This window comes from Rhinoderma darwinii, chromosome 11 (assembly GCF_050947455.1).
Source record: "Rhinoderma darwinii isolate aRhiDar2 chromosome 11, aRhiDar2.hap1, whole genome shotgun sequence".
NCBI classification, from domain to species: Eukaryota; Metazoa; Chordata; class Amphibia; order Anura; family Rhinodermatidae; genus Rhinoderma; species Rhinoderma darwinii.
The window spans coordinates 86,430,992-86,454,772 of NC_134697.1; the positions used below are offsets into that span (position 1 = coordinate 86,430,992).

At 45.2% G+C, this 23,781-nt stretch overlaps 2 protein-coding genes across 2 annotated transcripts; both read right to left on the minus strand.

Moving 5' to 3' along the window:
- Positions 1 to 215: 215 nt before the first annotated feature.
- LOC142663742 (uncharacterized) lies at positions 216 to 2,087 on the minus strand. Its single transcript, XM_075842564.1, has 2 exons — positions 1,998 to 2,087; positions 216 to 1,183 (listed from the first exon to the last, which is right to left on the minus strand). The coding sequence occupies exon 2, from the start codon at positions 1,173 to 1,175 to the stop codon at positions 330 to 332; it is 846 nt and encodes a 281-aa protein (XP_075698679.1). The 5' UTR covers positions 1,176 to 1,183; positions 1,998 to 2,087; the 3' UTR covers positions 216 to 329.
- A 10,742-nt stretch (positions 2,088 to 12,829) lies between these two features.
- LOC142663842 (uncharacterized) lies at positions 12,830 to 17,467 on the minus strand. Its single transcript, XM_075842672.1, has 4 exons — positions 17,456 to 17,467; positions 15,230 to 15,295; positions 15,022 to 15,127; positions 12,830 to 14,521 (listed from the first exon to the last, which is right to left on the minus strand). The coding sequence occupies exons 1-4, from the start codon at positions 17,465 to 17,467 to the stop codon at positions 13,812 to 13,814; spliced, it is 894 nt and encodes a 297-aa protein (XP_075698787.1). The 3' UTR covers positions 12,830 to 13,811.
- Positions 17,468 to 23,781: the final 6,314 nt, after the last annotated feature.

Consider the following 23,781-nt stretch of genomic DNA (forward strand, 5'->3'; position numbering starts at 1 on the left):
GGAGCCAACACAACAGTGGCCATATCTCTGGAATGAGGGGGTCCAGGAAAAAGAGAAAAACAGCGCTGGAATCAGGGAGAAGGCGCTAATCAGGTCAGTAGACTGGTTCAACTTATATGACCAAGTGACGGGTCCTCTTTAAATTTGGAGAAGAAAAACTGGAGAAGAAATACACTATTAGTTGCAAGATAAAAATGGATTCACATCCACATGTGTGTAATAAATTAAGATGAGTTTTATTTAGTTTTTTTTTAAGCATTACAGGTTCCAAAAATAGAATTGATGCCTTAGGAGTCATTTTCTGATTGACATTTCTGTAATATTCCTCATCAGTTGGAGCATGAAAACGGCTCCTCGATTGAGTGCATGATTTGATGTATCGCCATGTCTGCCTTACGGGCAAAACGTTTCCCACATTTTGCACATGAAAATGGCTTCTCCCCTGTGTGGGTCCGCTTATGAGTGACAAGGTGTCCTTTACTTGTAAAACATCGCCCACATTCAGAACAGGAGAAAGGTTTCTCCCCTGTGTGTGTCCTCAAGTGATAGATGAGGGCGCCCTTGTTGGTCAAATATTTTCCACACTCCGAACAAGAAAAGGGTTTTGTCTTGGTGTGAGTTATTTGATGTTTAACAACATACAATTTGTACTGAAAACACGTCCCACAATCGGAACACTGAAATGGGTTCTCTCCTGAGTGAAATTTCAGATGTGTTGCAAGTATAGCTCGATTTGTAAAACATCTTCCACACTCGGGACATGGGAAGAGGATTTCGCCCGTGTGGGTACGTTGATGACTTACAAGCTTTGACTTTTGACTGAAACACTTCCCACACAATGAACATACAAAGGGCTTTTCTCCAGTGTGAACTCGGTAATGTCTAACCAGGTCAGATTTACGCATAAACAATTTTCCGCATTCTGAACAAGAGAAGGGTTTCTCCCCTGTGTGGATTATTTTATGGACGTTAAGAGACCCGTTTTGGGTAAAACATTTCCCGCATTCAGAGCACTGATACTTGTTACCACTTCCATGGGCTATTCTACCATTATGGGAGTCTGTTATATTGTGAGAAATGGGGTAATGTCCTGGAGAATTGTGTGCGGGCTTGTCATTGTCTATGTTACAATCAGAAGACAACATGAGACATTTCTCCAGTCTATTCTTGATCATGGATCCATCTGCATGAGAAAAATAAAATCTTTAAACATTAAAGTTTACTACAGAAACATCTTACAATAACAAGCAAATATTTATAAATCACTATTATTGAAAGGATCAAGGCTAAAGCCTCGTTCACATCTGCGTTGGGGTCCCATTCTGACGTTCCGTCTGAGGTTTCCGTCAGAACGGGACCCTGAACAGACACAAACGGAAAGCAGAGGTTTCCGTTTCCATCGCCATTGATTTCAATGGTGACGGATCCGGTGCCCATGGTTTCCGATTTTCTCTGTTGTGCATCAGACCCGTAGTTTTGCCGGAAGCAATAGCCTAGTCATCTAGGCTATTGCACAATTTGATGTGGAAAATCTGAATCAAAACGGTAGGTAAAGACAGGCAGGTAAAATCCGCACCTTTCTTAGGTCGGTTTTTACATTTTGCTGCATTTTTTTTCCAAATTTGTCACATACAATTGTGAGGCAGAAACGCAAGATAAATTGACATGCTGTAGATTATAAAATACGCACCGCAGGGCGATTTATGTGCAGGAAAAATTCTGCTTAGTGTAGATGAGATTAGTTGAAACCTGATTTGCCTTCGCCGGTACTGTATTATGCTGCGGATTTGCTGCAGGAAAACCTGCACGGCAACTCCGCACGTAATACGCATCGTGTGCATGTGCACTGAAGGCTCCTCCTTCCCACCTCTCATTTGGCAAATGCATTTTCCTCACTAGTTTACATTGGCAGAGAAGATGGCAGAATACGAGACTGACGCAGTGATTAGACATGGGCAATATGTTACTCTTTTCTGTATTTAGTGGTTAGTAGTCACCTAGACTGGTATCTGTGGAATGTCCTCCTCTGTATTCTGCCAATCATCCCAGATAAATGTCTCTCCTTCTTCCTCTAGCCCTTCCACCTCTTCAACTTTAATAATAACCAGTTCTTCAGCATAAAAAAAGAAATAAATCAAGAAAGAAAAAAAATCTAAACTTACAAATCAAACATAATAACGTTCAATATGTGTAGAGGTTCCACAGGTCACAATGTCGTTTCTAAGATATTTGCTATATACCTGATGACTCTGTCGGACATTGTGATTTTTCTCTGGTCTATCCTTGGGGTTCACTGGACTGGCACATCTCCCTGCTGGCCATTTCCTACTGGATCCATCTATAGGAAACACGTAGACAATGACGGAATACATAGTGTATATTTGATGAAAAGATGGTGGGGTGACCCTCAAAACCGTTCTCTTCTTAAGGGGTTATGCGGGGACCAAAATTTATTAGCGGTGTAGTCTGTGCAGTATGTGAGTACACTCGCTAATATACATGCCGGTCCCCGGTGGCGCGGATTATGAGATTTAATAGATTTTTATAGCGCTGTCGGGGGACCGGAAGTCTAGTTGCACAGTCTTCTTTGATGACGATATGACTCTTCGTCATGTGACCGGCCCCGCTTTACTCCATGTACAAGCAGGAAAAATAGAACAGCGATTACATAGAGTACAACGGGCTCGGTCACGTGACAAAGAATCGTCATCAAAGAAGGGGACCGGAATGTATATTAGCGAATGTACTCACATACTGCAGGGATAATAATTTTTTTGGACCCTGCATAACCCCTATAATGGAAGTCTCCTCTTACCCGGTGATGTGAGGGTCTAGTGGTCCTCCATCATGACGTCCTTGTACAGATCCCTCTTACCCGGTGATGGGGTCTGGTGGTCCTCCATCATGACGTCCTTGTACAGATCCCTCTTACCCGGTGATGGGGTCTGGTGGTCCTCCATCATGACGTCCTTGTACAGATTCCTCTTACCCGGTGATGTGAGGGGCTGGTGGTCCTCCATCATGACGTCCCTGTACAGATCCCTCTTACCTGGTGATGTGAGGGGCTGGAGGTGCTCCATCATGACGTCCCTGTACAGATCCCTCTTACCTGGTGATGTGAGGGGCCGCTGGTCCTCCATCATGACGTCCTTGTACAGATCCTTGTGTCCTTCTATATACTCCCACTCCTCCATGGAGAAATAGACGGTGACATCCTGACACCTTATAGGAACCTGACACACAATGAGACAGTCATCATCCCGACACCTTCATAGCGTCACTATATAATGTCCCAGCATTCCCGGTAGTCCTCACCTCTCCAGTCAGCCGATGAATGATCATGTTGGTGAGGTCTAGGATCTTCTGCTCATCGTTCCTCTCATGTATCAGGGATGGAGGAGGAAGCTTCTTGTTTGGGCTCTGGGTCCAGCTCCTTTCTCCTGGGATGCTGGAATTGATGCTGTGGGTGTAAACTTGCATTTAAAAAATTATGTTTAAAAAAACATTAAAAAATTTACATACTCTTTTTGTTTGTTTAAATCAAAGTAACCCTTTACTTTTTGTCCCACTAGGTGACTTTATGATTCGATCTTCTGATCGCTTCTATAATGCTTTGGTATATTTAGTCTAACAAAGCATCAGTGTAAAATTGACAGACAATCTATAAGGCCGTGCCTCTGGCATTTCCTAATAGGCAGTTACTGATGGCAGACCTGGGCGCCTTTGTCAGGCCACCGGCTGCCATGGTAACAAATCAGCGCCACGTGATCGCGTCACGGATGTGCTGATGGGGTGATAGAGGGAGCTCCCTCTGTCTGCCAAACACCTTAGATGCCACGGTCGCTATTGACCACGGACGCTATTGACCACGGCATCTGAGGCTTCGTTCACATCTGTATCGGGGCTCCGTTCATGGGTTCTATCGGATATTTCCGTCAGGGGAACTCATGAACGGAATCCAAACGGAAACCATAGGTTTCCGTTTGTCACCATTGTGTAGGGGTTCCGTCGTTTTAACGGCATCAATACCGTAGTCGACTGAGGTATTAATTCCGTCAAAATGATGGAACCTGTACACAACGGTGACAAATGGAAGCCTATGAATTCCGTTTGTTTTAATTTGGATTCCGTTCATGGGTTCCCCTGACGGAAAGCTCAGACAGAACCCATGAACAGAGTCCCGACGCAGATGTGAACGAAACATAAGGGGTTAAATTGCCGTAATTGGAGTTCTCTCCAATTCTGGCAGTTGCGGCTGGAGCCTGGCTGTGAAGAACAGCCGGGCTCCTGCGGCTGATCTATATCCGTCACGATGCAGGAACTAGCACCCACTTGTGAAGGATATATCCGTCGCTGGTCGTTAAGGGGTAAAAGAAAAATCAATAAAAGGATTGCTGCCATGTGACATAACTCCCAGAATCCCTCACCTCTCCGGTCAGCAGGTAGATGATCTCCAGAGTGAGGTTTAATATCCTTTCACTCTTGTGATTACGGACTTGGTCCATGATGAAGACTCTATGGGCACTGTTACTTCTCAGTTGCCGCAGGTCACATGACTCCTGTAACTACAGATTGTTGATGTTATTACACAATATACTTTTGATCCTAGATGACATTAAAAACATATCTGTCCAATAAACAGAAGTATTAGAAACCGGAAGCAGCAACTAAACGGTGTCCAAAATGTTCAAAAAGTCACATGCAATAAAAAAAAAATGTGACTGCGCTCTACCGGTTCGACGTGAAGAGATACACAAGGTGAATCCCTACTCGCTGATCGTTGCACGTTCCATCCAAGTACTTGTGTAGAGAATATTCACTGTATTGTGAAACATGAAATATGGACATAGCGCAATAAAGACTTTCAGCGCATTATGAATACTCAAAAGGGGTTTGAGTGTCCCTGACTGTTTCTATGGTGGATGCCACGTGGAATGTATGTTTCTAGACGCCTGTTTTTAAAAAGGATTGGAAGTGAAACAATCAGCTGGTAAGAATTGTCTCCCTGATTCCAGCGCTGTTTTAGCGGTTGGCTAACTACAGCAAGTTAGCCTATGGGGAGCCTACACAACAGTGGCCATATCTTTGGAACGGGGGGGGGGGGGTCCAGGAAAAAAAGAAAAACAGCGCAGGAATCAGGGAGACAGCGCAATTCAGGTCAGTAAACCAGTTCAACTTATATGACCAGTGACAGGTCCTCTTTACGAGACCATTCAAAATCAATGAGGAGCCACTTTGTTCTTAACCCTTGTCTACAGCCCATTAAAGGGGTAGTCACAACTCACAAAATTATGTCATATCCACCTCTGGGACCCGCACCTATGTGGAGAACCGAGGTAGCCTTTTTACTGGCTAACACTAAGCCCCGCCTTAGTAATGGACTCTGTCAATCAGAACGGCCATTACTAAGGCGGTAATAGAGTATTAAAAAACAAAGAGACATAAGAAAATGTTTTAAAAACTCTTTTTCACCATTTAAATTTTTTTTTTTTTTAAAAAAGTAGATCATCGAAGTAGTCCAATGAATCTCCAAAATAGTCCAAATGGTCCAGTGGAACCTGTGGGAAAAAAAAGAGCAGTATGAAAAATAAAACCCGTACTCACCTACAGCAGAGGTCTGTCTTCTCCCCTGCGCCGCAAAATAGAGGCCAATGAACTATAGTTCCTATTGTAGCGTACGGGGCCTGGAGATGCACAAGAAATATCAATAGGTATTAATAAATCTGGCGCATCTGGGAGGTCCTGTGCACCAGAAAAAGCTAAAGCAGGGACCTAGAGTGTCAGTGTCCTGCATTAGCTATGATACCGGGGTTACTAGTCAGGGACCCACTTTCAATGTTATCGCTAGTAACCCCGATCACATTGGGCAGGCCAGTCATAAGAAATTTATGGTCTGTCCTCAGGAGATGTGATCAATATCTTATCAGTGTGAGTCCGACTCTCGCCACCCCTGCCAATCAGTTGTTTTAAAGGGGCCGCAGCGCTCGTTTCCCCTTCATTGCTTACCTGCTCGTACTGTGATTTGCCGACACACGTGAAAGGGAGAAAGCTGTAATACTGTCAGGCAATAGGACTTACTGCTCTTACAGAAACACTTAAACTGAGTACAATCACCAGAAAAACCATTAGGTAAATTAATACGAGGTTCTGCAAAGATATAGTGTTAGGGCTAGTTCACACGGAGTACTTTGGCGCAGTTTTTGACGTGGAAACCGTGGCAGAAACAGCTAAAAAAAAAAGATGCCCTAAATTGCCTCCCATTGATTTCAATAGGAGGCGGAGGCGTTTTTTCCCGCTTGCAGGATAAAGAAGCGACATGCCTTTTCTTCGGGCGTTTCTATCTCTGACCCCCCATTTACAATGGGAGGCAGACAAAACGTTTTTCACTGCATTTTTTGGCCGCGGTGCGAAAAGCTCTGCCAGCAGGTCAAAATCTGCCTCAAAATTTCTGAAGCAATTTTGAGGCATTTTTCCGCCTGCAAAAAAACTGTGTGAACAGGGCCTTACCCTGCATGTTCGGAGTAAATTGTCAGGTAAAGATACCATGCGTTGGGTTATTCAGCTTCTGTATCTGGGGGACCTTCACCTGCAGCCCGGTTATGGTCGGTTATAATATAGCGATGCCGGCTGGCCACAAGATAGCAGGACTAGACTTTTCCTATAGCAATTCCAGGACTACAGAGGAGCCGAAATGTGAACAAACCGGACAGTGAAAGGTAAGGGATTTATGAAGCTCGTATCACAATACTGACAGGCAGCAGCAATATAAGATAACAGGCAGTCACCGACTGAAGACAGGGATGGAACAAGATGATGTCAGGTGGATGATGGGATCAAACGGATGATGGGTAATGATAACAGACAGATAATGGAAACCAAACATGATGGTAGATGATAACAAGCTAACCCTAACTAGCTGACCTTGTAGCTATCCCTGGATCTGTTCCTAAGCACTGACCCCAACACCACTAACCCCCACTGTCCCAAAGACTGTCTGTAATGGAGTTCCTAATCCGAAGACACAGCCCCAGGAAAACACTAGAAACCAGAGGCAATGAAAACAATACAAACCGATGAAACACTCAGGGAAAGCCGGCAAACCGAAAAGAAAACAATGAAACAGGATGAAACTACAGGCCCTTTTACACGGGCCAATTATCGGGCAAACGAGCGTTCACAGAACGTCCCTGATCATCGCCCTGTGTAAACGGCAACAATCAGCCGATGAACGAGCCAATCAGCTCGTTCATTGCTGATTGTATTGTTTATGCGAAATGAAATATTATCGTTGTCGACAGCACATCCTGGTGTGTAATCAGGGAGACGCGCTGCCGACATGATAGAAATGTATGAGGACGGGTGATCATAATAACGAGCACTCGCCCCCATACACAGCTACTTGTCAATTGAGCAAACGAGCGCCGATCGTGAAGATATCTCGTTGATCAGCGCTCGTTTACACGACCCAAGTCAGGCCATGTAAGAGGACACTAACCAACTAACAAGACAAACGCACAACAAAGCAAACACGGACTGAGGATACCTCGGCAGGGCTGTAAAACAGAATACTAGACTGGCACACACAATCAGGCCAGCACATGGCAAACACACAGAGTTAGGCCTCATTTACACGAGCGTGTGCGTTTTGCGCTCGTAAAAAACGCAGCGTTTTGCGTGCGCAAAAGGCACTTGACAGCTCCGTGTGTCATCCGTGTATGATGCGCGGCTGCGTGATTTTCGCGCAGCCGCCATCATAGAGATGAGGCTAGCCGACGTCAGTCACTGTCCAGGGTGCTGAAAGAGTTAACTGATCGGCAGTAACTCTTTCAGCACCCTCGACAGTAAATTCCGATCACCATATCGAGTAACCTGTTTAAAAAAAAAAGAGGTTCGTACTTACCGAGAACTTCCCGGCCGTTGCCTTGGTGACGCGTCCTTCGTGACGCGTCCTTGGTGACGCGCCTCTCTTGACATCTGGCCCCACCTCCCTGGATGACGCGGCAGTCCATGTGACCGCTGCAGCCTGTAATTGGCTGCAGCCTGTGCTTGGCCTGTGATTGGCTGCAGCTGTCACTTGGACTGAATTGTCATCCCGGGAGGTCAGACTGGAGGAAGAAGCCGGGAGTTTTATCGGTAAGTCAGAACTTTTTTCTTTTTTTTACACGTTCACGTATATTGGGATCGGAAGTCACTGTGCAGGGTGCTGCAACAGTTTAACTATTTCAGCACCCTGGACAGTGACTGTCTCCTGACGTCGCGTCCCGCAACATTTTTTGCCAGGTTCGGCCAAAACGAGTTCGGCCGAACCCGGTGAAGTTCGGTTCGCTCATCTCTAAGACACTCCTTTTGGATGTTTGTAAACAGAAAAGCACGTGGTGCTTTTCTGTTTACATTCATCCTTTTGACAGCTCTTGCGCGAATCACGCAGTTCGCACGGAAGTGCTTCCGTGCGACCTTCGTGGTTTTCATGCACCCATTGACTTCAATGGGTGCGTGATGCGCGAAAAACGCACGATTATAGAACATGTTGTGAGTTTTACGCAACGCACTCACGCTGCGCAAAATTCACGCATCGTCTGCACTGCCCCATAGAGTAATATAGGTGCGTACGACACGCGTGAAAATCACGTGCGTCGCACGCGCGTATATTCCGCTCGTGTAAATGAGGCCTAAGAACTATAACCGACACCCTCAATCTGAGGCCAGGAGATCTGAAGGAATGGAAGAACAATCCTTTCTAACCAAGCCGCCGGCACACAACCTGCACTGATGAACCAAGTCTGCAGCAGTTTCCTCATCAACTGCCCCAACAAATATTCAATAGCCGGGAGATGAGGTGCCTGCAGGAATACACCGGCTGCCAGGGGCGTAGCTGGAGGCTCACGGGCCGCGCTGTAAAAGTTATTTTTGGGCCCAACACAACTTCACTTCATGGCCGATGGCCCAAAGCTTTCAGCTGTATCCTGGGTCTCCTAAGGGACCCATCGATGCAGCACTATCAGCCGGTGGAGCTGCTAAGGTCCTAGAACATCAGGGGCACAAGCCCCAAGACATGTTTTACCCCCCAGAAAATGTATATGAGACAGCATATCTATAGGACTATGACCCCTATAGCTATGCCACTGGATAGGGTTATATACAGGGCCCAGCAGACAGTATCACACGTGATAAGATTGGATACAGCGGCTCAGCAGACAGTATCACACATGATAGGCTTAGATACAGGTCCCAGCTAACAGTATTACACATAATAGGCTTAGATACAGAGGACAGAATTACACATGATAGGCTGAGATAAAGGGAACAGCAGACAGTATCACACATGATAAGATTGGATACAGCGGCTCAGCAGACAATATCACACATGATAAGATTGGATACAGCGGCTCAGAAGACAATATCACACATGATAGGCTTAGATACAGGTCCCAGCTAACAGTATTACACATGATAGGCTTAGATACAGGGCCAAACAAACAATTTTACACATAATAGGCTTAGATACAGAGGACAGTATCACACATGATAGGCTTGGATAGCAGGCCCAACTGACAGTATCACACATGATAGGCTTATATACAGGGCCCAAGCAGACAGTATCACACACGGTAGGCTTAGATACATGGCCCAAAAAGACAGTCTCACACCATGTGTGATACTATCTGCTGGGCCCTGTATCTAAGTCTACAACATGGTAGGCTTATATACAGGGCCCCAGCAGGTATCTGTGAGTTTGCCACTAGCATTTGGTGACATCCACTCAAGCCATTTTGCCTGGCACAGGTCTTTACAGATGTATCTCCATATGACGGCCTCCTGGATTCCAACCGGCCACCTGGTATATTGATGACTGTACACAGGAAGGTGTCATCACCCTCTGAACTACGGACATCTGCAGAAAGCAGCTACAACCAGTGAACTGCTCACATCTGTGACCAACAACCCCTTCTACGTAGACTCCACCAGGAGTTCCCTTATCCATTAGATGTTACTCCCACTGGCTGGTTCCAGAATACAACAGCGACTGTAGCAGCAGCATCGTTCCGCTGAGCTCCTCCGAGTTGCCTTCTTTCTTCCACATCTGGTGAGCACAGGTCCCTTGTGGCCCTCACATCCCCTTCTTTCTAACTAACCACCTCAGGAGAGTTTTACTGCGTCTCTTTTTTAGAATCGGTCACACAACGGCCTCCCAAATCCAGGGTGTAGTTTAACCTACAGGTATTTCCAAGCCAGGCCTATAGAGACTACTAGTAGGTGCGCTCCTTTAGTGGTGCCTACACCAAACATTTTGCACTAACATTATACAGTGCGTTGAAAAAATATTTGCCCCTTACTTGAATTCTAATTTTTTTGATAATTTGTCCCATTTAAATGTTTCAGATCATCCAACCTATTTTAATTCCATTCCATTTAATGAGAATAATTCAAAACCTATTTTGCCCATGCGATCAAGTAATTGCCCCCCTAAAGCGAACAACTGGTTGCGCCAGCCTTGGTGGTAACAACTGCAATCAAATGCTTGCGATAACTTGCGATGAGTCTTTTACATCTCTGTGGAGGAATTTTGGCCCGCTCGTCTTTGCAGAATTGTTTTTATTTGGTTACATTGGAGGGTTTTCGAGCATGAAGTGCCAATTTATGGATTTGCCACAGCATCTCAATGGGATTCAAGTCAGGGCTTTGACTCGGCCACCCCAAATCCTTAATTTTGTTTCTGTTGACCCATTCAGAGGTGGACTTGTTTGTGGACTTCGGATCTTTGTCCTGCCCCTTGGTGCTGCAGCTAATCTGTGCTCCTGGGGGAGAGGCTCTAAGCAAAATTATTCTCCTTTCTACTCTGGCAGCTGACAATAGTGCTTTATTTTCACAGCAGAAGGTTTCTCCAAAGCTATACCGACATGGAACTGCAGAGGCTCCGCTCCTTTCCTGACAAGCAGGAATGAAAGCTATTTCTATTGGCTGATCTGCAGGTATCAGAAGATTACAATGCAGAGACAAGGTTGTGGGGAGAGTGCATGTCCACCAGAATTGAGCTCAGTAGGTGGATGTGCACATTGCTATACACTTTGAACACCCGGAGGCGCCATAAATATGTAAGGTAAATTTCATAACTCTCCACTGGATCATATTTTTTTTTTAACAGTAAATGGAAAACATTATTTTTTTTATGATCTTTACAATGTATATGATATTTAATAATGGGACCACTAAGTTAAGGGTCTAAAAGTAGTCATGGCGACGTGTCCCTGTATTGTCCAGCAGCCCGGCCTCCTGGGATGACGTTTCATCTCATGTGACTGCTGCAGCCTGTGATTGGCGTCATGAAACGTCATCCGAGGAGGCCGGCCTGGATGGAGAAGTATATAAAACGGGTAAGTTTAAGCTTTTCTTTTGTTTCAGTTATTCTGTCGCAAAAAAACGCAACATTTGAGATTTGTCGCAAGTTTTACCTCCGCATTGAATTAAATGGGGAAAACTTGCATGAAAAAAACAGCAATTTCACAGCATAATGCTGCGGATTAAATAAATCTGATTGTTCAAATCTCATTCACTCTACTGCTACTGCATTAGGCCTCATGCACATGGACTTCTATTGGCCACGGGTACCTTCCCGTTTGCTTACAGGAAGCTGCCCGTGCCGTTGAAAAATATGGAACATGTCCAATTTCAGGCCGTAATAACGGCACGTGCAGGCCCATAAAAGTCTATGGGGCTCCCGTAATTACGTCTGGCTACGTGTGTGCACCCGCAATTACGGGAGCGTTGCTAGGCGACATCAGGGGATAGTCACTGTCCAGGGTGCTGAAAGAGTTAACTGATCGGCAGTAACTCTTTCAGCACCCGGGACAGTGACTACAGGAGTTAATAGTATTAAAAGTTAACTTACCCTGTTTCTTCCTCCAGTCCGGCCTCCCGGGATGACGTTTCATCCCATGTGACTGCTGCAGCCAATCACAGGCCAATCACAGGCTGCAGCGGTCACATGGACTGCCGCGTCATCCAGGGAGGACGAACTGGATGTCAAAAGAGGGACGCGTCACCAAGACAACGGTACGTATCAACTTCTTTTACTTTCAATCGCTGCGGAAACTCTGCCCAAAAGGGCTGCCCCTTCTCTCTTTCCAGCCCTGATAGAGAGAAGGGGCTGCCGATTAGTGCAGAGAAAACGGGTCCGTAAATACGGGTTGAATACTGGTGACACCGGACCCGTATTTACGGGCACGGGTCCGTAAATACTGGTGGAATATGGGTCAAATACGTGTGACAAGGGACCCGCATTTACGCCAGTATTTACGGGAGGAAAAAAATATGTTCGTGTGCATGAGGCCTTAGGCTGCAGACTTTACGCAATGAAATACGTTGCAAAAAATCTGCAGTATTTATTCTACTAAATGTCTATACTCAATAGACCGAGATGTGATCCTTAAAAAGTTGTGGCATAAAGGGGAAATTCGCGTAATAAAGTAAAAAAAATAATGTTATTCTCAGACTGTAAAAGAGATCAAACGCTGAGAGGGTCTTTTTGGAGGTAAAAAAAATAACAAAAACGTTGAGTTTTCACTTATATACCCGACGAAGCTAAGAATTATCCATAAAGGTCAGACAGTCGTCTTAGGAGATCCAGTCTTTAGTTACAGCTTGTGACGAATATTTTTGAAACATACATCGAATAATAGCTGGTTTCTGCCGGACAGCTGCCTCCTGTAATGTCCGTGGCTGCGGGCTGTCAGTGCCAACCTCCCCCTGACAGCCGCAGCCACGAGTCGGCAAGCGCTGGCCCCAGTCTCCTCCTCAGGAGACGCCAGCGCTTGCATCCACTCACCTCTGCCGTCCCGTAGGGTGCGTGCGCATGCTCGTGCCCGCTCTTAAAGGGGCAGCGCGCGCACTGAACCTCATGGACGAACTTTGACCCGTGAGTACCCTGGACTATAAGAGGGGTCCAGTCCCCTAGTTCTATGCCAGAGCGTTGTGTTGCCTAGTTTGTATATGTGATGGCCTCCTAGTGTGTTTCTTGTTCCAGTCCCTGTCCCTATACCCGTTTCCAGTTCCTGTTCCTAGCAATCCATACCTTCCTGGTCTAGCATCCACGTCTGATTTGCTTCACCTCGCCTGACTTTCGCCTGCTACCCAAGTCCCAGCCGAGCCTGCCCTGCTGCTGTCTGAGATGCCACAGGTACCTATAGAACTATAGACCCTCACCTGCTCCCTGTTGGCCAGCTGCCTTACCGCCAGTGGGTCCTCCATTGTAATGAATGGATATCCTAAGAGAAGGGGCTTTGCCTTCTAAACTCTCATGTGCGGTTGTGTGGGTGCATCTACTTAGTGACGGAGTGCCCTCCACTTTGCACTAATCAAAGTAGGCACAAGTAGATATCGTAGGTATTAATACCCAGACTGACAAGGGAAGAGTTTGTGTATTTCGTATGTCTATTTTTAGTGAACAGAAAAAGAATATTTCTCGCCCCAAAAAATCTGAACATGTGATTACAAGTTTTCTATAACCCCTTAACACAGAATGACGTCCATACAGCAACCTCAGCAGAAAAATAAAAACTTTATGGCTCTTGGAATGCAATGATGGAAAAACCAAAAACAATGCTTGGTCCTTAAAGGGGTTGTCCGGGCACGGGGCGGTTTTTAATACGGAGGACCTATCCACAGGATAGGTCCTCAGGATAGGCATGGACATCCGGTGCTCGGAATCAGCCGGAGCCGCTGATCGGTGCCGGGTTTTTATTTATAAAATCTGTTTCCATCTAAGGACGGTGATTTGTAAATTTCCCGTTTAGAGAACATAATCATTCTTTACATCAATGTTCTCCCACAATTGAACATGTCATTTTTGTCTCACTTTTGTGGGATTTTTGCTGTATATTAAGACTTGTTTTCTGTGCAAAACATTTTCTACAATCAGAGCAGAAAAATGGCTTCTCTCCAGTGTGCGTCCTTTGATGGATGGTCAGATACGTCTTCAATGAAAAACATTTCCCACATTCGGTGCAGGAGAATGGCTTCTCACCTGTGTGGGTTTTCCGATGGTTGACGAGACTTAGTTTATGAGCAAAGAGCTTCCCGCAATCAGCACATAGATATGGTTTCTCCCCTGTGTGAACCCTCTGGTGTCTTCTAAGTTTTGATCCACTTCGAAAGCATTTTCCGCATTGTCCACATTGGAATGGCTTATCCTCGGTGTGAGTTTTCTTATGTTTATTCAGATAGGATATTAGTGGAAAACATTTCCCACACTCAGAACATGAAAACATATTATTGTCCTTACGATCTGTACTAGGTGAATTGACGCTCAATCTAATAGAAGAACATTCCTGGTGGTCAGAAGAATCGGATGATAAACCTGCACTAACAACCCTTGGAGAAGTGACGTTTTCTCCTGGAGAACCTTGAGTGATGTTGCCGTTGTCCAGTATACAGTCTGGAGATAAAAAGAGACATCCTTCCAAAATATTTTTGCTGTCCTCTCCATCTGTGGGAGCAAATGTAAAGATGTTAAATGTAAAGATCTCTTATCAAGGTGTCAGAGTAGAAAGTTATGACAATGATGATAGATGTCACAACATTTCCAAGGATTACAGGAGTCCAAAAGATGATGTTGGCTCCCCGTAGCCCCTACTGGACACTTCACACATACCAAGGCTACCTGCTCATGATTGTTTGTATTTGCGTCCTGCAAACAATGGATCCATTGTCCGTTTTTTTGCGGTACGACAGTGTGTCCTCCGCATCCGTCCCATTTGTTCCATAGGTTTGACTTGAATGGGCGAGACCGAGCCACAAATACTGACAGGAACAGGACCTGCTCTGAGTTTTGTGGCCTGGTCCCACACAAGGATCTGTGAAGAACATGGCAGTGTGCACGGAGCCATAGAAATGAAGGGGTCAGTCGGCCGTCCGTTACAATACGGATAGCACACTGACGAGAAGAACGGTCGTCTGCATGTAGCCAAGGAGAGTTCATAAAAAGAGATTGTTTTAGTCACTGAACAGTTTGTGGTTGTCGCTCACCTGGGTAGATATTGTTAGAAGTTTCTTCCTTATTGCACCTTTGATCCTCCCACACATACGCCTTGTATCCTCCGTCTACATTCTCAACTTTAATATGAATGTTTCCCTAAACACTCACATAAAATATTACAAATTATTTCCTCAGTTAATGAGCTGAAATGTAACAAATTATTAGGTAATATTGGCAAAGCATGAAGTGCACATTCACCTTTATGGGATTTGACGAGACTTTGGTTCCACCTACGTGATGACCCTCTGGGACATTGTGATATTCCTGTGGACAATCCCAGGAAAACACAGAACTGGGACATCTCTCTGATGGATTTCTCTTACTGGATATACAGTGAAGGAAATAAGTATTTGATCCCTTGCTGATTTTGTAAGTTTGCCCACTGTCAAAGTCATGAACAGTCTAGAATTTTTGGGCTAGGTTAATTTTACCAGTGAGAGATAGATTATATAAAAAAAAAAAAAAAGAAAATCACATAGTCAAAATGATATATATTTATTTGCATTGTGCACAGAGAAATAAGTATTTGATCCCCTACCAACCATTAAGATCTCAGCCTCCTCCAGACCAGTTACACGCTCCAAATCAACTTGGTGCCTGCATTATAGACAGCTCTTACATGGTCACCTGTATAAAAGACTCCTGTCCACAGACTCAATTAATCAGTCTGACTCTAACCTCTACAACATGGGCAAGACCAAAGAGCTTTCTAAGGATGTCAGGGACAAGATCATAGACCTGCACAAGGCTGGAATGGGCTACAAAACTATAAGTAAGACGCTGGGTGAGAAGGAGACAACTGTTGGTGCAATAGTAAGAAAATGGAAGACATACAAAATGACTGTCAATCGACATCGATCTGGGGCTCCATGCAAAATCTTACCTCGTGGGGTATCCTTGATCCTGAGGAAGGTGAGAGCTCATCCGAAAACTACACGGGGGGAACTTGTTAATGATCTCAAGGCAGCTGGGACCACAGTCACCAAGAAAACCATTGATAACACATTATGCCGTAATGGATTAAAATCCTGCAGTGCCCGCAAGGTCCCCCTGCTCAAGAAGGCACATGTACAGGCCCGTCTGAAGTTTGCAAATGAACATCTGGATGATTCTGAGAGTGATTGGGAGAAGGTGCTGTGGTCAGATGAGACTAAAATTGAGCTCTTTGGTATTAACTCAACTCGCCGTGTTTGGAGGAAGAGAAATGCTGCCTATGACCCAAAGAACACCGTCCCCACTGTCAAGCATGGAGGTGGAAACATTATGTTTTGGGGGTGTTTCTCTGCTAAGGGCACAGGACTACTTCACCGCATCAATGGAAGAATGGATGGAGCCTTGTACCGTCAAATCCTGAGTTACAACCTCCTTCCCTCCACCAGGACATTAAAACTGGCTCGTGGCTGGGTCTTCCAGCACGACAGTGACCCGAAACATACAGCCAAGGCAACAAAGGAGTGGCTCAAACAGAAGCACATTAAGGTCATGGAGTGGCCTAGCCAGTCTCCAGACCTTAATCCCATCGAAAACTTATGGAGGGAGCTGAAGATCCGAGTTGCCAAGCGACAGCCTCGAAATCTTAATGATTTACAGATGATCTGCAAAGAGGAGTGGGCCAAAATTCCATCTAACATGTGTGCAAACCTCATCATCAACTACAAAAAACGTCTGACTGCTGTGCTTGCCAACAAGGGTTTTGCCACCAAGTATTAAGTCTTGTTTGCCAAAGGGATCAAATACTTATTTCTCTGTGCACAATGCAAATACATATATATAATTTTGACTATGTGATTTTTTTTAAAATATAATCTATCTCTCACTGGTAAAATTAACCTAGCCTAAAAATTCTAGACTGTTCATGTCTTTGACAGTGGGCAAACTTACAAAATCAGCAAGGGATCAAATACTTATTTCCTTCACTGTACCTGTAGGAGACACATACAGTGGAAGACATTGTTTATATGTAGTTATCAGGTGATGGGTGTATCTTGTGGACTGTCAAAAATGCTCTCCTCTTACCCGGTGATGTGAGGGGCCGGTGGTCCTCCATCATGGCGTCCCTGTACAGATCCTTGTGTTCTTCTATATACTCCAACTCCTCCATGGAGAAATAGACGGAGACATCCTGACACCTTATACTATATAATGTCCCAGCATTCCCGGTAGTCCTCACCTCTCCGGTCAGCAGATGAATGATCTTGTTGGTGAGTTCTAGGATCTTCTGCTCGTTGTTTCTCTTAGGTATCAGTGAAAGCTCCGTGATGGTACTGATCCATCCTCCAGACATGTAGGGACAGCTGTTGGGGGATAGAGAGTAACCAGATGTCTTCTTCACTACTGAACAATCCTGGATATCGAGATGGAACATACAAGAGAATCAAAATGAACAGGAAGTTCTTAGTAAACATTTTGATTCTATAAGCGCACCTGCCTCCTCATGGCGACTTCTTTTAAGTGGGTCCCTACTCTATTAGGTGCCGCACCACATGGCATCCAGTGCCACCGCAACACCCCGCCTGCAGAGGGAGCAACACAGTCCCCAGGCTAAGACACCTTATGTTGTAGCCCACAGATCAGTCCATAGTAATGCATCCAAAGGATAACTGAATGCAACCACCACCAGGTAACACTGTCCAGGTATATAACAAGTGAATGATAGGTTATTAACCCCTTAATGAACAGCCTATTTTCGGTTTTTTCAATTTTCGTTTTTTACCTCTGTGAAGGATGATTTATTTGCTTATATTCTCTGTATGAAATTACATTGTGAATTATCAAGCAGGAGGCCGAATTACTAAGATATGTAATATGTGAAAGTGATGATAATGTGTAAATGATTTAGTTTCGTGCAGCAGCCATCTTGTCTGGAGTTCCCATCTTGTCTGGAGTTCCCATCTTGTCTGGAGTTCCCATCATGTCTGGAGTTCCCATCTTGGTTTTATTGTAGTGAATAGAAAAGTCATTGTTCCTTTAATACAAGTAATGTTGATTTCGTATGTTTTATCTTTGACCTTGGTTCCCATGCGAAGTTTGTAGAGAATGGACAGGGAGTGAGATGGGAGGATGGCAAGTATGCGTGAGGGAAGGTCTCCCCCATCTCCACGAGAACATTCTGTCCAAAAGAGAGATAAGAAACCTGTAAACATAATGTGTGAAGAATTATAATGATGTATCTGGGATGTATTTTATTGTATGCTTTTTACTGAATAACAAATATTGTTACATTGTCTCTGATTGGTTAACCTCAAGCCGACACCCCTTCTGAATTTCAGTTTAACAGTTTGAGTTTGGTAATAAATCCTTCACAGGAGCATTTTGAACATTATCAGCAGCGTCTGTGTGTTTTCTTCTCCTCTCTCCATATATATCGGTGAAATATCCTAATTAGGATTCTGACTAATGGAGTCTGGCCTTGAGAGTCTGTTGGGACTCGTATAAATTTTAGTCTAATATATTTTGAGCAATGGATTTCCACGACACCTCCCACCATTCCAAAAATCATAACTTTTGTAATGCGTGTCCACCGCGGACTGTTTAGGAAGGTGGAAGCAGCATTAGGGGGGCAGTCAAAATGCTAGTGGGCGCTACCTTCACACTATGCACCAGAGAAGATTTGTTACAGCATTTATATTTACAAATCAATTATGATGACGTGATCTTTTGCTTTTTATATAATATTGTTCGTAGGATAAAAAGATAAGAGAAAGGACATATACATGAGGCCCGGATTATTTTACCTCTCCGGTAAGAAGGTAGATTATCTCCAGGGTGACGTTCAGTATCTTCTCCGTTATGTGTCCCTTATCCATCACAAAGAACAATGACGTGTAGATGGTTTCGAATGAGATCTACAAATAAAGAGATGATAACTAGATGATATAATTATGAAATGTTAAAGGGACACTCCGGCCAAAACTGACCTCTCCCATGTGCTGCATTCTGGTATTCCATGTGTCAGTCTCTCCCCTGTTATTTATCTCTATATATCAGACCGGGACGGTTGCTTAGCAGCAGTGTGAATCCGGCTCGGTGACTACTTTCTCTGCTTGGGTCTCTGGAGATCTATGTGTCACCCGTCACAGGCTACAGCAGTTTCTGTACCGCACTAGTTATACACAGGGGGAAACAGAAACTTCTATCATCAACTGCCACTGATACTTAGACAGGTTCCTGTCACACAGGTGTAGAAGAATATAGTGCAGCCTCCCTGTCTGTATACTTATGGTTTCTCAGCTTATTTAGAAGAATATAGAGAGAATAATAATCACAGTGTCCCCCAGCATAAAGAAATTATATGGTCTTTAGCTGGTCATGTGATTGATAGCAAAGCAGAGAGGAAGAGAAAGCTGGGGAAATCTAAGAATCAAGACGGAGGCTTTTTTAAAGCACGGACAAGGCAGGAGTTCAAAAAGTAAGTACAGTATACATAAAAGAAGTGTAGAGTGATATATACAGTCAGGTGAGGGGTGCAGACATGGAAAGTTGTGCTTCCACTGGAGCTCTTCTTTAATTTTTAGTTCCGTGTCTTTTGGCAGTAAGGAGAAAATACAGCATGTGGGAGGTGAGAGACAATACTATATGTATAAAAGTACGTGAACTCCCCACCTAATTATTGAGCTTAGGTGTTTCAGCTTCACGCATTGCAAACCGGTGCATAAAATCAAGCCCACAGCCATGCAATCTCCAGAGAAACATTGCTAGTAGTATGGGTCGTACTGAAGAGCTCAGTGGCTTTAAACGTGGCGCAGAACAAGAACTGTGTGTCAGGAGCTTCATGAAATGGATTTCCTTAGATCCCCATGCACAATGCCAGGCGTCAGCTGGAGAGGTGTATAGCAAGTCGTTCTCTAGAGTGATGAATAACGTCTTGTTATCTGGTAGTCTGATGGGTCAATCTGGGCCTCTGAACGTTACCTACAGGAATACATAGTGTCTACTGTAAAATTTAGGGGAGGAAAGATAAATGTCTGGGGATGGTTTTTAGGGTTTGGGCTACATCTCTTATTTCCATTGAAGAGTAATGTTAATGCTTCCACATAGGAAGACATTTTGGACAATAGTGGGAACAGTTTGGGGAAGGACGTTTCCTGTCCCAGCATGACTGCGCCCCTGTAAGCAAGGTCCATAAAGACATGGTTTGATGAGTTTGTTGTGTAGTGACTCGTGTGGCCTGCACAAAGGACCATCCAACACCTTTGGGATGAATTATAACACGGGTTGCGAGCAAAACCTACTCATCCAATATCAGTGCTTGTCTGTGGGAATTTGTGCCCAATCAGCCAAAAAAAGCATTTGTGAGGTCACACTCCAAAATCTTGTGGCAAGCCTTCCCAGAAGAGTAGAGACTGAAGTAGCAGAGGAAATGTGGTCCAGCGCTTGGGTAGAAGTAAAATAGAAAAAATATTTTCCAAGTTTAATTGAATTGCGTTAAAAGTCCATTGTAGTATGGTCTCGGTGTGTGGATAAAAGGAAAGGATGATCCTGTTAGCCTACAGCCAAGACTAAGGACGGTGCCTCGTCCGAAACGCGTAGGCTAACAGGATCATCCTTTCCTTTTATCCACACACCGAGACCATACTACAATGGACTTTTAACGCAATTCAATTAAACTTGGAAAATATTTTTTCTATTTTACTTCTACCCAAGCGCTGGACCACATTTCCTCTGCTACTTCTGTTCCTGCATCGTGTGCCGACACGAAAAAGATCCAGGCGCTGACAGCGACACCCAATCCTTGTGTCAGGTGAGCTGGAGGACTTCTCCCCTTGTTTCCTACTAAGAGTAGAGACTGTTAAAGCCGCAAAAGGGCTGTAATGCCGGGGTAGGGAGACAGACAGGTGAGCCCTAATCTACCCGCCACTCAGTCCCTGCCTACTTGCACGGCCCGTCCTAGGCGACGGCGTACAACCGGGCGACGGTCCGTACGTTCAATAAGTGCACGACAGACAAACAGACGAGGGTACACAGAAGCTAAGGGAAATGGGGCAGTTGCCCACGACAACACCGTGAGCAACAGGAGTAGTGAACGAGCCGAGTCAAAGCAGGAGTGTATGAGGTACCAAATGCAGAGCAGGAGAGTAGTCAGTAAAGCCAGGGTCAAATTGAAGCAGAGGTCAATAGTACTAGCAGGAACAGCAGAGCTAGGAAGCCAGACAGAATCACAGGCAAAAGAAAAGCAGGAAATGAAGGTATAAATAGACCGAGGGCGGCAGCTAGCGCCGTCTGGCAAGGCTGTGATAGGTTCTCCCACTCCTGAGCCTACCAGCCTGAGTCGTAGCAGATCGAGTCACTCTATCAGACCTAGGAGCAGGTGCAGACTGATTAATCACGGGCGTCGACACAGAAGCTGTGTCTGGTAAATCCTTTACAAGGGCAATGATCGAGAACGAGGGTTCATATGGCAGTAAAACTTTTACCGATCGCAAAATGATGGCATAATCCAACGATATGCCATCAATTTGTGTGATGAGAATATTCTGTTACTTCTTCAGTGGAGATCCGCACAGTAACAGCCAATATCCTATGGCCTTCCTCTATCTATCAGAAGTTTAGTCCAGATGGGCCTGTGCTGTCTATACGTGTCTGCAGGAACATGATCAAAAGATGGTCTCTTGGTTATGGCCATGTCAACTTCCGGCAGACGGTGAGTAATGGTCATTACATTGTGATATGTATCCGGTAATGTAATAAGTGGTGAAATATGACACCCGGACCCCACACCGATCAGCTGTTCGGGCTGCCTCCGGGCACCGGATGTTATGCTGGGTATGCAGTGCTTCATACACTGTATAGCGGCCGTGCTGCAGAACTGCAGCTCTAGTCCCATTCACGGCCGCTATACTGTGAGCCATCTGCTTCCGGAATGGACCCCCATCAATGATATACCGATGATCTATACTGTGGAAAGGTCATCAGTATGAAAAACCGCCCCCTGCCCGGACAACCCCTTTAATTCTGGAGCACTGAACTCTCTTTAGCCGTGGGAACCTTCCAGTATTACACTTGGAGATCTCTGACCAAAAATGGAGCCAACTCAACGTTCTGTAAACAAGTCAACTTTATGGTCCAGTCATGTAATGTCCTTGTCAGAGGTTATAATGTTGTCGGTCATTATAATGCCTGAACTGAAGTGTCCACATCTCACCTGACCCAGCTCCTCTCCAGACACTGATACCTTCAACATGCTCAGAACTGACGCTGTGCCGAGAAAATCCTGACAATCCACCAAAAACTTTCACCAAATATTTGTTATCCATGCCAGATTAGGGGCCGTTCACATATGACCGTTGCTCCTGTCAGTTTCCCTCCATCGTGTTGCAGAACAGCCATAGTGAAACTGATGCTAGAACGGATCCCATAGCTTTCTATGGGATCTGTCCTGGCACAGGGAACATCAGTTGTGGCTCCGTACAGTGATAGACCAGTGCAGGAACCAGGATCCAAAAACTTTACCTGCAGCGTTTTTTTGTCTGGCTCCCAGGATGTCCGGCGCCGTATCCTATCTATTTTAACTGTGGCCGGATGAACGCCAGGAGCTGCCACATCCACCTTACAGCAGCACCTGGCGGAAAGGCGGCCGGGGGTATGTCCCGCTGTCAACTGTATCTGCATCCTAAGGACGCAGATAGAGTTGAACCCAATTCTGAAGCAGGGAACCATCAGCTCCCTGCTTCAGAATTAGTTCAGAGTGGAGAAGCAGAGGGACCTGCTCCACTTGCTGAGAACTCTCTGGCCACAGCGCTACCTACGGGGAAGCCCTCGACGTCACTGTCCATATATGGACAGTGACGTCAGTGGCTACGGATTGGGCGGAATCCCCGTTGCCGATGATCTTGGCTCCTAGAGGAAACCCCTGAGGTTAATGTCCATATTTGGACATTGACGTCAGGGATCTCCTCCTGGAGCAGAATCCCTGGCCAGAGTCGGCAAGGGGATTCCACTCAAGGAGTAGACACTGACGTCACTGTCCATATATGGACCGTGGCGTTAGGGGGTCCTTAATGAGGCAATCCTCGTCCACAGCATTGGTAATGCTGTGGCCGGGGATTCCGTTTAGGGAGTAACCCCTGACGCCACTGTCCATGTATGCTAGAGGGAGCTTGAGTGGCGCTATCTACAGGAGAAGGGGGTAGCGCTACAAACAGTGGAGGTGACGCTGTCTACAGGGGGGCGCTGTGTGGTACAATCTACAGTGGGCGCTGTGTGGCGTTATCTGCAGGGGGTGTGGCATTATATACAGAGGGCACTGTGGCATTATCTCCAGGGAGTGTGGCATTATATACAGAGGGCACTGTGGCATTATCTACAGGGGGTGTGGCATTATATACAGGGAGTACTATGGCATTATATACAGAGGGCACTGTGGCATTATCTACAGGGGGGGGGGTGACATTTTCAGACCCTAGACGACCTTTTTGGTGGACCATTGTGGTAAAAACTGATGTTAAAAACGGATGACAACTAACGACAACTGAAGGTTTTGTAGTAAAAATTGTGAAAAAGTCTGATGCAACTGATACATTTTTGAATCGGTTTTTGCATCAGTTGTAATCACTTGAGACAAAAAAACTGATGATGATTCAATTGATATATGTGAACGCACCCTTAGATGGAACTTCAAACAATGTAACAGTGGCCATCAGCTGTTAATCAACTGTTATGGGGGACTTTGACTGTTGCTGTTACGTGGGCACTGTGACTGTCACTGTTATGGGAGCACTATGGCTGTCACTTTCCTGGGGGAGAGTTGGTTG